Source organism: Pelophylax lessonae, assembly GCF_965119305.1.
Source record: "Pelophylax lessonae genome assembly, chromosome: 5".
In the NCBI taxonomy this organism is placed as follows: Eukaryota; Metazoa; Chordata; class Amphibia; order Anura; family Ranidae; genus Pelophylax; species Pelophylax lessonae.
In genome coordinates, this window is record NC_138772.1 from 511,221,583 (window position 1) to 511,238,520 (window position 16,938).

The following is a 16,938-nucleotide window of genomic DNA, read 5'->3' on the forward strand; positions in this document are numbered from 1 at the left end:
GTTGTATTGCAGCCAGTGGCACAGGGAACATCTGATGAGTAGAAGGAAAAATGGATTCAATAAAATTTCAGCAAATTTTGGATGGTAACTTGATGCCATCTGTGAAAAAGCTGAAGGTAAAGAGAGGATGGCTTCTACAAATGGATAATGATCCTAAACACACCTCGAAATTAATGATCCTAAACACACCTCGAAATCCACGGGGGATTACATCAAGAGGCATAAACTTAAGGTTTTGCCATGGCCTTCACAATCTCCTGACCTCAACATAATTGAAAATCTATGGATAGACCTTACATAGTTACATAGTTAGTGAGGCTGAAAAAAGACACAAGTCCATCCAGTTCAACCTATGATGTGTGTGTGTGTGTGTGTTTGCTTTTAACCGTACATTGTATACCCCTGTATGTTGTGGTCTTTAAGGTGTCCATCCAATAGTTTTTTGAAACTATCAATGCTCCCCGCTGATACGACTGCTTGCGGAAGAGAATTCCACATCCTTACCGCTCTTACAGTGAAGAACCCCTTACGCACTTTAAGGTTAAACCGCCTTTCCTCAAGTTTTAGTGAGTGGCCACGTGTCTTATTGTATCTCCTTTCTCTGAATAGTTTGTTCCTTATGCTAGGGTCGCCAGTACAGTATTTGTACATTGATATCATATCCCCCCTCAATCGTCTCTTCTCCAGAGAGAATAAGTTCAGTGCTTGTAGTCTTTCCTCATAGCTGATGTCCTCCATTCCCCTAATTATTTTTGTTGCCCTTCTCTGGACTTTCTCCAGTTCCAGCACATCCTTCCTGAGGACCGGTGCCCAGAACTGGACAGCATTATCCAGATGTGGCCGGACCAGAGTCTTGTAGAGTGGAAGAATAATCTCTTTCTTTATTTTTATACAACCCAGTATTCTGTTGGCTTTGCTTGCGGCGGCTTGGCATTGCATGCCACTTCCAAGCCTGTTGTCTACCAGTACCCCCAGGTCCCTTTCCATCCTAGACTCACCCAGAGGTTCCCCCCCTAGTGAGTAGCTTGCTTTCTGGTTTCTGGCCCCCAAGTGCATTACTTTACATTTTTCTACATTAAATCTCATCTGCCATGTAGTTGCCCACCCCGTTATTTTGTTCAGGTCTGCTTGCAAGATTTCCACATCCTGCATAGAAGATATTGGCATGCCTAATTTAGTATCATCTGCGAATACTGAGATTGTACTAGATATCCCCTCCTCTAGATCATTTATGAATAAATTAAACAGGATTGGTCCCAGGACAGAACCCTGGGGGACCCCACTTTCCACACCCGCCCAATCAGAGTACTCCCCATTAATCACCACCCTCTGGACTCTCCCCTGGAGCCAGTTCTCTATCCAGGTACTCACCTTATGGTCCATACCTACCTTCCTTAGTTTGTACAGTAAGCGTTTGTGGGGAACGGTGTCAAAGGCCTTTGCAAAGTCCAGATACACCACATCCACAGGCTTACCTTTATCTAAGTGGCAGCTCACTTCATCGTAGAAGGTTAATAGATTGGTTTGGCATGAACGATTTTTCATGAATCCATGCTGATTACTACTTATAATACCGTTTTCATTACTAAAGTCTTGTATGTGGTCCCTTATAATCCCCTCCAAAATTTTGCAGACTACTGATGTTAGGCTGACCGGCCTATAGTTACCCGGGATATATCTCGGCCCCTTTTTAAATATTGGTACCACGTTGGCTTTTTTCCAATCAGCTGCCACCATACCTGTCTGTAAACTATCCTTAAAGATCAAGAATAATGGTCTGGCAATCACCTGGCTGAGCTCATTAAGAACCCTTGGGTGCAAGCCATCCGGTCCCGGGGATTTATTTATGTTAAGTTTCTCTAGTTTAGCTCTAAGTCTATCCTCTGTTAGCCATGGCGGCACTTCCTGAGGTGTATTATTTAGTTCGGCCTTACAAGCGGGGTTCGTGTAGCCCCCCGATTCCTTTGTGAAGACTGAAGAAAAGAAATTATTTAACACTTCCGCCTTTTCTCTGTCCTCAGTGGCCATATTTCCTTTGCCATCTTTTATGGGGCCAATGTGCTCTGGCCTCGCTTTCTTACTGTTTATATACTTAAAGAACTTCTTGGGGTTCTTTTTACTCTCCTCCGCTATATGTCTCTCGTGTTCTATTTCAGCCGCCCTGATTTCGTCTTTACATTTCTTATTACACTCTTTGTAGTGCTTAAATGCTGCCAATGACCCCTCAGTCTTGTAAGAGCAGTGCGTGACACAGCCCAGCAATCTCAAAGAACTGGAAGACTTTTGTAAGGAAGAATGGGCAAAGATGCCTCAAACAAGAATTGAAAGACTCTTGGCTGGCTACAAAAAGCGTTTACAGGCTGTGATACTTGCCAAAGGGAGCAGTACAAGATATTAACTCTGCAGGGTGCCCAAACTTTTGCAGATGCCATTTTTTGGTTTTCTGTTATTTTGAAAGTGTAAATGATGGAAATAAAATCTAACTTTTGTTGACATATTATAAGAATGTCTAATCTGTAATTTTTGGAGATTTTTCCATCCTTCCTTGGCTTCTTTATGCACATTCATACAAATTTTACCAGGGCTGCCCAAACTTTCGATCCCCACTGTATATATGCGTGTGTGTGTATGTATATGTATGTATATATATATATATAATATGTATGTGTGTGTGTGTGTATATATATATTTTATATTTTTTTTTATGTGTGTGTGTGTGTGTGTGTGTGTGTATATATATATATATATATATATGTATGTGTATATATATATATATATATATATATATATATATATATATATATATATATATATATATATATATATATATATATATGTATATGTGTATATATATATATATATGTGTGTATATGTATATATATATATGTGTATATATGTATATATATATATATATATATATATATATATATATATATATATATGTGTGTATATATATATATATATGTGTATATATATATATAGTGTATGTTATCTCAACACGGTCTGTTGCCAACCTGGGCTATGTGCCTCTATTGAGTAGGTAGACACAACAACAAACATGTTATATTTGCCGGCTCCGTGTGATGCTTTTGCTTTCTCTTTTCGGGGCAAAAAGGCAAGCAGAGGGCAAAGAATTTGTTACCAGTATTCTGATCTTTTCACCATTACTGATTTATCTTACCTTTTTTTGCACTGTCCATGTGGAGGCAGCCATCTTGGTAGAGAAGCAGGGTTTTGTTTTTTTGTGTGTGCCCATTGATAATTGGCGATATGATGACTGGTGAAGGGAGGAGCAGTGGAGGAAACGGAAGCAGGGAGATCTTTGCACTGCATGTCCTGGGGAATAGAATGGTGCGCGGCTTTAGTAGTGACAACTCCAAATGTCTCTCCATACTTTATAGAACTGGCAATCAGAGGTCGCAGTGCCTTAGATGATCTCACACTGCAGCTATACAGTTATGAGGCTCAGTGCACAGAAAGTGTACTACCTTAGTATCTACTGGTGGACAAGGTAGATTTATTTTTCAGGGTATTGCTTCGGTGCAATTCAACATTTCTAGATTTTCTGTATAAAATTTCAAATCTTTTTTTTTTTTTTTTTTTACATCCAGGTCCTGTTTAAATATCCAGTTGTGTGCTGTAGACGTTCTTCTTCTCTTTTGAGACCTCCCTATTTATTGAATGTTTGACGCAAACACAATTCACTTTCCTTTGCTTCACTTTAGTAACTTGCATACAATACAGATGTCATTCAGCCCTGCAGACAGTGGCCGTACTTGGGGCAGTTTTCAGTATTATCATCTGAGTATTGTATTGGGCTTTTGGATCAGGTTTGGGTCTTGTATGTTCCTCCTGTTGGAGTGTTTGAGGTTCTAGCTCCAGCACTGATATCAACGCATTTCATATGTTGCTGTATAATGCTGGTTACCTGTATGTGTGACACTAAACTAACCTGATTTGTTTCTCTTGCTGCGACAGGCCTGCTATCTCCCTTGGGTCATTCTTGGATTTAACTACATTATCGGTGGATCGTAAGTATTTAACACTAAATTCCCTGCAGGTCATTGACGTACATTGCAAGGCAATGGATATCAATTCTTTTTGCAGATCCACACCGGTCCTGTGAACCCCCCCCATACATATTGCTGCAGACTCTCATACGTTGTGCAGCAACCCAGTTACAGCAGCGATCTGCCTATAATCTAATGCCTCGTACACACGCATCGATTATTGGCCCGGGAATTTTCGGCCAACGTCCGATCGGCCGATTTTCGGCATGTTAGTATGATGCTTTCGACAACCGACTCCGACTTTTCAGCCGAAAAAAATCTGGTGTGCAGGCTATAAAATTTTTGTTGGCCGTCAACACAACAGCCGATTTTCCGTCAGTCAGTACAGATTTCGGCAGACAAAAATCTGATGAGCAAGACTGGGCATGCTCAGAGAAGAAAAAACACACGGAAAGTAAACCAGCACATGGCATCACTTCTGAAGTAGATTTTTGTTGGCCGAGAAAATTCGTGTGCAGTCTAGGCACATTCCAACCAACAAAACACCACTCTGGACAAAAGTCGGACGATCGGTCGGCCGATAATCGTTGCGTGTGTACGAGGCATAAGCCTATAATCTAAGCATTTTCACTGTTGGGGCTCATTCACACGATCGGCAGTCACCTTGGTTTTTCTACACTGGACAAACACAGTTTACTGCTATGGCAACCATGGATGGGGTGGATTTACTAAAGGCAAATGGACAAAGCAGTTTTCAAGGGCAGTTGCACTCATTTGCCCCAGAGCTTAGTGAATGGTGGAGCTCTGCCGATTTTCAATCATCTGCAAGAATTTTTTATTTTTTCTTTGCCCTCGATTGGGTGTTCTTTTACAAAGTGAAGCTTCACCACATTCACTAAGCTCTGGGGAAAATGAACACAACTGCCCTTGCAAAGTGCACAGTCTATTTGCCTTTAGTAAGTCAACCCTAATGTTTTCTATGTGCCCCATTCATACCACATTGCTGCTGTGATGTGTGGTGGTGATCTGCAGTAAAATTACTTGTATATTTCCACCCTGCACTGGATTGCAGCGCCATACACAAAGGGTCACTATGTGACGCTTAAAAAAAAAAAAAAAGTTGGTCCTTCAGTCCCCTGTTGTGCCATACGCTTTCCTTTTTTAGATGATGGATTGAACAGTGCTTCGTGAGATGTTCAAAGCTTGGGATATTTTTTTTTTTTTTTATAACCTAACCCTGCTTTAAACTTCTCCACAACGTTATCCCTGACCTGTCTGGTGTATTCCTTGACCTTTATGATGCTGTTTGTTCACTAAGCTTCTCTAACAAACCTCTGAGGGCTTCACAGAACAGCTGTATTTATACTGAGATTAAATTACACACAGATGAACTCTATTTACTAATTAGGTGACTTCTGAAGGCAATTGGTTCCACTAGATTTTAGTTAGGGGTATCAGAGTAAAAGGGGGTGAATACAAATGCATGCCACATTTTTCAGATCTTTATTTGTAAAAAAAAAAGTAAAACCATTTATCATTTTCCTTCGGCTTCACAATTATGTGCTACTTTTTTGTGTTGATCTATCACATAAAACCCCAATAAAATACATTTACATTTTTGGTTGTAACATGACAAAATGTGGAAAATTTCAAGGGGCGTGAATACTTTTTCAAGGCACTGTATGGCCAGTCTTAGAAATGTTAAGTTAACTAGTACTCCTCTAGAGCAATTTTTTCCCTTTTTTTTGCACATATTTTTAAAGCAGGGGCCCTGTAGAATTAAAAAAAAAAAGTTTTTCAATTTTTTTCTTTTTTTTTTTAAATTTTCGGAAACAAACATTTATTTTATTACAGGAACCCAACTTGATCCCCATTTTTTTTTTTTTCATAATAAAATGTAAGGGGGTATAGATTAAATGGATACCAAATGTATCAAGCCTCAAAACTGCGAGCACCCACAAAATAGCAAATGATGATGGTGTCCAAAATAATGAGTAGATGCTTTAAATGCCTTTACAGGTCATCCATTTAGCATAAATCGTAAATGATGGCCCTAGAATTGTTACTCTGACTCACGGAAGTATTTAACATGTATGGAGCAATCGCGGTTTACATACATAGGAGCACCCTGTGCGTGAATTTGCGGTTTTATTCCTTCTTCTTCTTTCTTTCTTCTTTCTTTTTTGATAGGGTTTTAGTCTGTCGGGGTTTATTGCTTTTTCACCCACTTGTCTTAGTGACTATAAAGGTAGATCTCTTCTATGGGGTCAGCAGCAGCAGTAAAATCTGCTAATTTTGTACTTTATCCTACTTTATAAAATAATGTTTTGGCTGCAGTTCCACTTTTTTTTTTTTTTTTTTTTTTTTTTTTTAATCAGAGAAAAGTTTGGGAACCAACAAACATTACAAGAATAGTTCACATTCCGGAGAGTTATGTCACTCAATACTTTTGCAGAAATTTACGTACAGCAGTGTTCATTTGAATAATTCAAATCCACTTTTTTTGAATTATTAGTTTTTATTTGAGTTTTGATTTAGGCTCCGTTCACATGTCAGCGTATGGATCTCAGGCAGAACCGCCGCGGTTCCGCCCGCGATCCGGAGATTATTGCAAATCGCGGGACGCCTGTGCGTTGCCCGTTGATTTGCAATAGACCCCCAAACGCTAAGCGATGTTGCCGCGATTTCCGGCTGCCGAATCGCGGTAACATCGCGCAAAAAAAATCGCAATACGCTCCAAAGAAGCTCTTGTACATTTTTGGGCGTAATGCGTCCCGCGATTTTTTTTTTTTGCGCGATGTGACCGCGATTGGGCAGGCGGAAATCGCGGAAACATCGCTCAGCGTTTGGGGGTCTATTGCAAATCAACGGGCAACGCACAGGCGTCCCGCGATTTGCAGTAATCTCCGGATCGCGGGCGGAACCGCGGCGGTTCTGCCCGCAATCCATACGCTGACATGTGAACGGAGCCTTAAAGACAAAGTAACAAACAGTATATGAAAAACAATTGGCTTCAGGCAATATTTTTTTTGGTAAATATAAGTTAAGGGGTAGCTACATCCCAAATCTTGACATAAAAAAGAGATTGGGGGGCAATAAGAGGGATTTTAATGCTATCGTCACCAAACGGGTAATCAGACCAGAAGGCCTATATGAAAATGTGATGTAAATGATATATTTTTCATATATTCCTTGTGGTCTGATTTTGATTCTAGAACAATATCCCCCCTGGACAATATCCCCCCTCTAACCCTAACCCCCTAACCCTATGTCCAGGGGGGATATTGTCCGAGGGATGTTGTCCAGGGGGGATGTTGTCTGGGGGGATATTGTCTGGGGGGATATTGTCCAGGGGGGGATATTGTCCGGGGGGATATTGTCCTGATACCGGTCTGATTACCTGTTTGGTGACTGTACCATTAAAACCCAGTATATGATCTACAGTAAAAGTCACAGGGCTCAAGAAACATCAGGTACAGAACTTCAAAGGTGTACAGGATTTCCAAGAGTACATGAATCGCGGATACATATAATTTGCTTCTAGTGGTCATGCAAGAGTAGATACTGTAGACCAGGATTTCTCAACCTTTTTTCCAGTCAAGGCACCCATTAAAATTTTGGACAGTCTTAAGACCCCCCCCCCCCTTTCCAGAATGTAAAAAGTATTCTAATGGCTTTACACAATGCATTAACATCCACACGTAGGACACCCAACGTTAGAGACGATTTATTCTTCCAAAGCAAATACACTTTTGCACACTGGTACTGACTAGTACACCAATGTTTCTCTTCTCCCTCAATTTCTCTCCCACGGTCAGCTAATGTCACCCCAGCTAATTGGAGAGAGGCAGAGGAGGGTCAAAGAGGGATTCTGTGGAGGCAACAGACATCCTCTTTATCAACAGATGACCTCATTGGTTGTTAGGATGCCAGGGTCCAAACCAGGGGTCTCCAAACTATGGCCCTCCAGTTGTTCAGGAACTACGATCCCCATCATGCCTAGTCATGTCTGTGAATGTCAGAGTTTTACAATGCCTCATGGGAAATGTAGTTTCCCAATAGCTGGAGGGTCGTAGTTTGGAGATCCTTGGTCTAGAAAGTTGTAATGGTGCATAATGAAAACCTGTGGTTTTGTATAACTAAAAGGCAGGCTTCATCCATCTGCGGGCTTGTGTACAATTTTTGATACATTGTTAGGCATTTTGCCAGGCCACACTGGTTAAAAAAAGGCTGCTGTAGATGTTTTTCTACCCATCTACTCAATGATTTAGGCTCCGTTCACATGTAGGCGTTTTTGGGGAGTTTTTCTGCTCTAGGATCAGCTCTCAAAACGCCCAACAAGACAAATCCTATTCATTTCAATGGCCCCTGTTCACATCTGAGCGGTTTGACGCTGCGAGCAAAACGCCCAACGCTCAAAAAAGTACATAAGCTTCTTTTTGGGCAGATTACAGGCGTTTTCCATTGGTCTCCAATCTAAAAATGCCCATAAAAACGCCTGTAATAGAAACGCCAAGATGTGAACGTAGCCTTAGAGAATTCAGCATATTTAAAAGCATTTAGTGGTAGGAGGTGTTCAAAGTTGTAATTAGAGTTACCCATACTCGCTACCTCTGAGAGATTAGGTGCTGTGTTTGGTTTCCAGTTTCTAAGAATGAATAATCGTGCTTCTAGTAAGATGTGGGTGACTACTGATTGATAAGATGGGGAAAATGTGTCAATTTTGATATTAAAGTGATTGTGTTTTTTTTTTTTGTTTTTTGTAAGAGGCTTTACAAACCTATACTTACTCCTCTGTGCAGTTGGTTTACACAGAGCAGCCCCGATCCTTCTCATCTCAGGTCCCTCTTCCGTACTCCTGGCCCTCCCTCCGGTCAAGTGCCCCCACACTAAGCAGCTTGCTATGGGGACACCCAAGCCAAAATGCAGCTCCTTGTGTCTATTCAGACATGGAGCTCTGACCTGACCCCGCCCGTTCCCTACCGATTGGCTGACTGACTTTGACAGCAGCCGGAGCCAGTCACGCTGCGCTGCTGTCTCAGCCAATGAGGAAAGGAGTCCAGGGCAGCTGAGAAAGTCCTGCAACATCGCTGGATAAAGACTAGCTCGGGTAAGTATTAGGGGGGCTGAGGGGGGGGGGGGGGGCCTGCTGCACACAGGTTTCTTTTTTTTTTTTTTTTTTTTTAGCTTAATGTATAGATTGCATTAAGATTAAAAAAAAAAAAAACCCTTCTTACTTTACAATCCATTTAAATAGGGCCATAGCTGGTTGTGGTTTATCTATCTAATATTCACGTACAAGGAGAGATGGAGGGAAACATTTTGGCCAATCTAAATGGCGTGTAGTACCATGCGATTCCAATTTAAATGTGTATAAATTATTTTATTTTTTATTTTTTTTTAAGGATCGTCAATGAACTGATTGGAAACTTGGTGGGCCATCTCTACTTCTTCCTAATGTTTAAATATCCCATGGACCTGGGAGGCAGAAGTTTTCTTTCCACGCCAGAGATTCTGTAAGTAAATGGCGTTGTTTGATGTAAGGTATAAAATAATGTTATGAGGGGATCTCCAAGTGTTTTTTTTTTTTTTTTTTTTTTGGAACCGAACTCCAGGCAGATATAAAGAAACACAAATGAATGCAGCTCTGTAATGATTAATACATCATTAATTGTGTGTATATGTATTATATATGTGTGTGTATATATATATATATATATATTTATATATATATATATATATATATATATATATATATATAAATATGTGTTTAAGAAAAAAAAAGAAAACTTTAAAGCACCCTCTGCTCGTGCGCAGAAGCGAATGCATTCATAAGTTGCGCACGCATGTGTAAACGGTATTTGCACCCCACATGTGAGTTATCGCGTGATGCCTGCCCCCTAGGTGGTAAAATGGTGGTTGTTGCAATATTATGTCACACTATTTGCGCAGCAGTCTTTCAAACACAATTTTTTAGGGAAAAAATATACTTCAAGAAATTAAAAAAACAAAGCTGTAACGTTAGCCCAATTTGTATTTTATATGTATGTATGTATGTATGTGTGTGTGTGTGTGTGTGTGTATAGTATTTATTTTTTTATGAAAGCAAGGGCTTTCTCTAGCCTTTGGGATTTGGCAGAGCCCTGCAGTGCATCTGTGCATGTGCCAAACTGTGCTCATGCATGCATAGTAAGAAACCTCCCACACTACACCATCCTTGCAGATTTGCTTCTGGAAACCTTTACATGCTCAGATATTGCAAAGGTCTCTACTTTGTCCCAAGGTGAGAAAGGAGAAAGTGCTTTAGGGTCGTTTCACACGGTGCACCGTCCGACGAGGTCTGTTCTGCTCAGCGGGGGATCAATCCACCGATCCCACTGAGCAGGCGGATGACCGCTCCATCTCCGCTCTTTGTGCAGAGACAGAGCTGTCAGATCCCCGCTGTCCTCTATGGGGAGATCCGATGACCGCTTGTCCGTTCTCATCCAATCCGAACCGCCAGATGGATGGAAAATAGGGTTTCCATCCGTCCGGATTTCACGAACAGGATCGGAATCGGATGGCAGCGGGTGTCAGCGGAGATGTCTCCGCTGTCATCCGCTGCTCCATAGGGATGCATAGAGCATCTGATCAGGTCCGCCTAAAAAACTGACAGGCGGATCTGATCGAATCGTTCGTGTGAAAAGACCCTTACTTTAAAAAATATCCAAATGTGTTAGATGGAGGGGGCTAGAGCGGAGTATCCCCACAATAGGGTGGGACATTTGGGGAGGAGGGACACTTTAAGTACCCTAATCTGACCTGATAGCCTCTCACAACCCCTGTACAGCAAAGCTCATGAAAGGGGGAGGGAGAAGCAGCACAATTGGCTAAACTTTCACAGGCTCGGAGTGGGGATGAGATCTGTAAGTGAAAGCGAAAATGCAGCAGAGATCTCCTCCCCTGCCAAACAGGACTGTGCTGTGTGGCAGAACTTTGTAAATCTCTATACCTGTACTTCACTGTATTAAAGGAGAAGTATGAGGTTATAAAAAAAATAAAAAGGAAATCTCTCCTCCATGTTGCAGCTTAAGTGTGATCCTACAGCTGTCTCTCCTCTTTAACACAGATAACTGCGTTCTTGGTCTGGCCGGAGCAGAGAGCTGCATTGTTAGTCACTGGGGAGGGCACTGCTGGCTCTCGCTCTCAACCAAGCACAGAGAGGTGGAGAAAGCTACCAGTCAGGCAGTTGGGTGGATCCTGACAATATTGTCAAGATCATTTCAAAATAAGGAGCAGCTCTGCCTCATCAGCTGATGAATATTGGTGAATGGGGTGACGTTCGGATATCCCAGGATGTGCCAGGGGCACTAGCGCTATTCGCCAAGAAGGGTGGGGTCGGGCCATAATAAACAATGTGCAGCGGAGGAGCCAGGTCACAGAAATGGGTGAAGATCCGCTTTAACTGTTCTACATTTTAAAATAAAAAAAATGTATTTTTGTTCAATCGGAATCTTAAAAATAATGGGACAATTTCTTGATTTCCAGGTACCGCTGGTTCCCAAACAGAAGAGGAGGAGTCTCCGGATTCGGTATCCCTCCAGCCAGTGCCAGACGAGCAGCAGATGATCAGCCAGGAGGCGGCGGCGGGCGACACAACTGGGGTCAAGGGTTTCGGCTGGGCGACCAGTGAAAGGAAATTTCCTCCTCGGAAGGGGAATTTTGTGTGATAAACTTTTTACATTTTACTTTAACTTTTGAACTTGTAAGGAAAAAACTTATGCAAGAGGCAGTAAGTACGACGACTGCTGACGACACAAATTTTTGTATCGGCGTTACATCAAAGGCGTCTCAGACCTGCATCTACAAGTTGAGCCGTGGTGTACCACCTGATTGCCACCTATTTTTATTATTTAAATTAGATAATCTGTGCCACTTTATCTTAGCTTGGTTAAGAATATTCTATATAAGTTCTGTTTTTGCATTTTATTGGGGAAAAAGGAGATCACAAGGAGACAAGTGTTCTTTCTTTGGAGGTGATGCTGACAGTACTGAAAAGCTAACCGTTTGACCACTGGGCTTGCAAAGCAACGGGCCACTGAACCCAATGTCAGTCCAAACCAAACTCCTTCTGTTATTGTTAGAAGGGAGAATAACATCTACAAATGTGCCGATTAAAATCTATTCTACGTAAGATTCAACAATGTGAGTTGTTTGCTGTCCACAATTGAAAGTCCATTTTCGAACCTAATTTTGGTTACAATCAAAGTGGTGAGGAAGCTGAACTCCAGGCAAGAGACTACCGGTATAGTCTGAAAACATGTGAGAATTCTCATACCTTCCGCAGATTTTTCCGCTCTTTTGGGATCCCGGCACTCTAGTCAGGTCCTGGACCTCTACTGCAGTCAAGCAGCACAACTTGGTCCAGGACACAACTCCAGCCCACTGGTTGGACAATAAAGGATCAGCCATACACGTCGTCTTCCCTGAGCTCTCCCTTTTACGTAAGCACATTGAGCATTCAATGAATTTGGCAGCTGAGCCTGCTTGGCTGCTAGGTCTCCCCCCAGTTCACGACACATGCAGTCCAGTGCGTTTTTTTTTTTTTTTTGCATCAAACCCACATGGTTAGTCAGGTATATTGTTTTTAATGGCATAGTTTACACCAGTGTGGTGAGTTCCAGGGCTTTCCGGTTACAGAAAAAAAAGTAGAACATGCTGCATTTTTTTTCTGGACTGTACCGGAACGCAGTAAAATGCATCAAAAACGCATGGGAGCACACCTAAATGCACCATAAATGCTCTGGAACACAAATATTCTTAAGGTTAAGAAAAAGAGGGGGGAAAATTCACTGGACCGCATCAAAAATCCACTGGAGCGCATTAAAAATGCGCATGTAGAAAATAATCTGGAACGCATCTGAACTGTGTTGCTATGGTGTGAACTGGCCCTTATAGAGGATTATAGGAAGATACAATTTATATATATATATATATATATATATATATATATATAATATATTTTTTTTTTTTTTTTTTTTTCCCTTCCTGGAGCTCAGCCAAGTGTAAAAGCTATAAATTAAAGTATACCGAGAAGGTTCCTTCTTGTTCTTTTCTTTTTGGATAAAGCAGGGAAGGGTGAACACCACCATCAGATTTTTGCTATTTGCATTACATTAGAAAGACTTCCCTCCGTTTCCTGTCCTGTAGACTCAGCAGGAAGTGAGGGTAACCGTTGTCACTGGAACAACTGTCCCATTGGAAGATTCCCTTCTCATCCTGTTCTGGCGACAACTCAAAATTTCCGATTTTACCTCCACTTTCATTCTTGGTGACAATGGTGGTCAGGACAGGAGTGAACCTCCTTAACGGGGACTTGGACATAAATAAACCTTGCAGGGACCCTAATCCCTCATTTAAAAAAAAAAAAGTTTTACATTGGGCTTAAAGTAGAACTGTAGGCCAAACTTTTTTTTTTTTTGGATAGAGTAAGGGGAGGTTTATCACCCCTGTATGGTTTATTTTTTGCCATCTTTGTGACAAATAGGATGAATCTCCCTAACGGGGACACAGAGCACAATAGAAACTGACAGATGTTGTAATCCCTCTTCACTCTATCCAAAACGAAAAAAAAAAAAAAAGTTTTGCCTTTAGTTATACTTTAATGGTTCTATTAAGAGTACCATGAGGTGGCATACAATATCTTTGCCGGCTGTCTTTTGCTTGGTATTGTATCCTATGGGGTTTGGAGAGACAATGCACCTGATGGACGTTTCCGTTTACCTGATGTCCCCACTGTTCTGAGCGATGTGTTTTTTTTTTCTGATGAAAATATCTTTTCTTTGGTCCATCCAGTGCCAAAGAGGGCCCCGAAGTGCCCGTGTAAATTCTGACCGTTTGAAAGGTAAAACCCAGGGTAGAGATGCTATTGGCTGATGTCTACCCTTAATGTAGGCAGTGGGGGGAGGTCCCAGGGGCATTATTAAAGGTAATAGCATTTGTTGGGACAGGTTCCCCCTTTTAAATGTGAAAACTGCGTTCTCCATTACTTGACACCTTCAAAAACTGTGTGCAGATCCCCTTAACTATTAAATGTACAGGTCATGCAGGAGCAGAGCAGAGCCAGCACCCGAAGAAATGAATGTAGCTTTTCCGAATTCTGTCTGGTTTTAGAATACAGCTGACTTAACCAAAGTATTGGTTAAGTTACTTTGTGATATTTATTTAATGACTACAGCTGAAGCCATATAGGGAAATTACATACTTTTGATGGATCCATTGGTTATTCTTTTAGTGCATTTACTTAAAGGGCCAGCAAACCTTCCAGAAGCTTACGTTAACTGTAGACATGAAGTTATTAATTAGAGCACTAATACCCATCTGATTGGGTCCTGGCAGCAAATGTCAGATGCTTGAAAGCACGTGTAAACATGTCTAGATGCATCAGACACTTGGGCATTCATTTCATTGGCCAGAATAATAATTTATCCTGGCCATTGAAAGGAATTCACGCTCAAGTGCCTGACACACCTAGCGTTAACGTGTGTTTACAGGCGTCAAGCATTTTTTTTCTGCCAGAACTCTGCTGTTCCAAGATGCACTGGTTGTTTTTTTTTTTTTTTCTGCCTCCTTAAAGCGGTAGTATACTCAAAGGAAAAAAAAAAAAACCCTGCAAGACAAAGGCATAATGAGCTAGTATGCATCGCATACTAGCTCATTATGTAACACTTACCTTAGAACGAAGCTCCGACAAGGACCTCCGGACACCGCTGTGGGAGCGGACATGATCCCTCTGTATCTCTTCTGGATTCGGCGTCTGCGGCGCTGTGAGTGGCCGGAGCCGCAATGACGTCACTCCCGCACATGCGCGCGGGAGCCATTTTCCGGCAATTCTCAGCAAGGAACTCTGAAGGTCCGCCGGACCTTCAGAGCGCATACGCCGCACGCGTCAGCGGCTGCATGCAGTGCAAATATCTCCTAAACTGTGCAGATTTAGGAGATATTAATTGTACCTACAGGTAAGCCTTATTATAGGCTTAGCTGTAGTTAAAAGTAAAAAAAAAAAAGCAGTATACTACCGCTTTAATGCCTCAACGCCTATGTGTGCATGGACGCATAGACTAACATGCAGGGGTACTTAGAGGCAGTAAAAAAAATAAAACGCCAGATGCTCCTGTCCAGTGTGCATGAGGCCTTCAGGCTGAATTCTGGGGCACATTTTTAAAAACTTGCAGTAGATCTCTACACACTGCAAGGGTTAAATGCATGTTTTTGTCTAGGGTACCCCCCCCAGCAGCAATAAGAACATTTGTGAGGTCCGATACTGATGTTGGAATGGAATGCCCATTTGAGCCCAGTCTTCTCACCCAATTCAACCCTAAGGAGTTCAGTAGGGTTGAGGTCAGGGCTCTTTGCAGACCATTCCGGTTCCTCCACACCAAACTCCTCAGACAAAGTCTTTATGGATCTGGCTTTGTACACAGGGACACAGTCATGCTGGAAAATAAATTGGTCTTTCCCAAACTGTTACCACAAGGTTGGAACCGTGCAGTTATCTTCCAGTCTTTGTCAATTGGGATTGCATAGTTACAGGCTTGCTCCTGGTTTTGGAGTAGAATGTCTAACATAGAAATGTGATGGTCAGGAATTCCCTAACCTTTGGCCATACATTGCTGTAGATCAGTGGTCTCCTCCAAACTGCAGACCAAGAGCCAAATGTGGTCCTTTGCTTGCCTTATCTGGCCCAGGGTTTCTCAACTAGGGTTATGCCTTGTACACACGCAACGATGATCGGCCGACTTTTGTCCAGTGTTGTTGTGTTGGTTGGAATGTGCCTAGACTGCACACGAATTTTCTCGGCCAACAAAAATCTACTTCAGAAGTGATGTCATGTGCTGGTTTACTTTCCGTGTGTTTTTCATCTCTGAGCATGCCTAGTCTTGCTCATCAGATTTTTGTCTGCCGAAATCTGTACTGACTGACGGAAAATCGGCCGTTTTGTTGACGGCCAACAAATATTTTATAGCCTGCACACCAGATTTTTTTCGGCCGAAAAGTCGGAGTCGGTTGTCGGAAGCATCATACTAACAAGCCGAAAATCGGCCGATCTGATGTTGGCCGAAAATTCACGGCCAACTATCGACGCGTGTGTACGAGGCATTACTCCAGAGGTTGTTGGGGGAGGGTTCCTTGAACAATGAGCAGTTTCTCCCTCTCAGATAAGTTAACAAATGAGAAGAAAAAAAATCAGTTTTTTTTTTTTTTTTTTTTTATATCAACATACATTTTTCAGAAGAATACATGTCAAACTATAGATTGCCTTTTATCTTCGGGACTATTAGGTCTATAGGTAGCCCAGCTGGGGAAGTGGCTAGAGCAGCCTTTTCTCCGATAGAGGAACCCTTGAAATAATTCGTAGATCTTGGGGAACCATTGATGAAAACCATTCACTGGTGGTCAATGGGAAAATTGCCTTACTTTGGTGGTCAATGGGAAGCATGTCCCCTACAGTGGTGGTGAGACTGCCACGCTTGCAGATATTTAAAATGATCATTGGTGTCATCCTGCTGGCTCTGCCATGTGGCATTGGCCCCAAAACTATGCATGGACCATCAAATAGGGGGTCAATCTGCCACTGCTCAAGGAACCCCTAAGCAACCTCTGGAGGAACCCTGGTTGAGAATGGATGGTGTAGACCCGGGTTTCTCAACCAGGGTTTCTCCAGAGGTTGCTAGATGTTCCTTGAGCAATTTCTGCCTTTCAAATAAGTTCCCACTGACACTATTGCACTTTTTAGCTATCTGTAAGGGGGGAATTCTTCCCAATGACCACATGTATAAGGACCATTCTTCCCACTGATCACACTAATGTATCATGAGTTGTACATATAGTAATTTTTAGCGGGGGTTCCCCGAGACCAGAAAGTTACTTCAAGGGTTCCTCTATGTTT

The 16,938-nt window shown here is 42.0% G+C and overlaps 1 protein-coding gene across 1 annotated transcript in view; it reads left to right on the forward strand.

The window, feature by feature from the left end:
- DERL1 (derlin 1) overlaps positions 1-12,183 on the forward strand; it is a 53,751-nt gene extending 41,568 nt beyond the window's left edge. The window contains exons 6-8 of the mRNA XM_082257294.1: positions 3,979-4,031; positions 9,416-9,526; positions 11,538-12,183. Coding sequence (XP_082113420.1) covers positions 3,979-4,031; positions 9,416-9,526; positions 11,538-11,682 — 309 coding nt within the window. The 3' untranslated portion in view covers positions 11,683-12,183. The remainder of the gene's footprint in view (positions 1-3,978; positions 4,032-9,415; positions 9,527-11,537) is intronic.
- Positions 12,184-16,938: the final 4,755 nt, after the last annotated feature.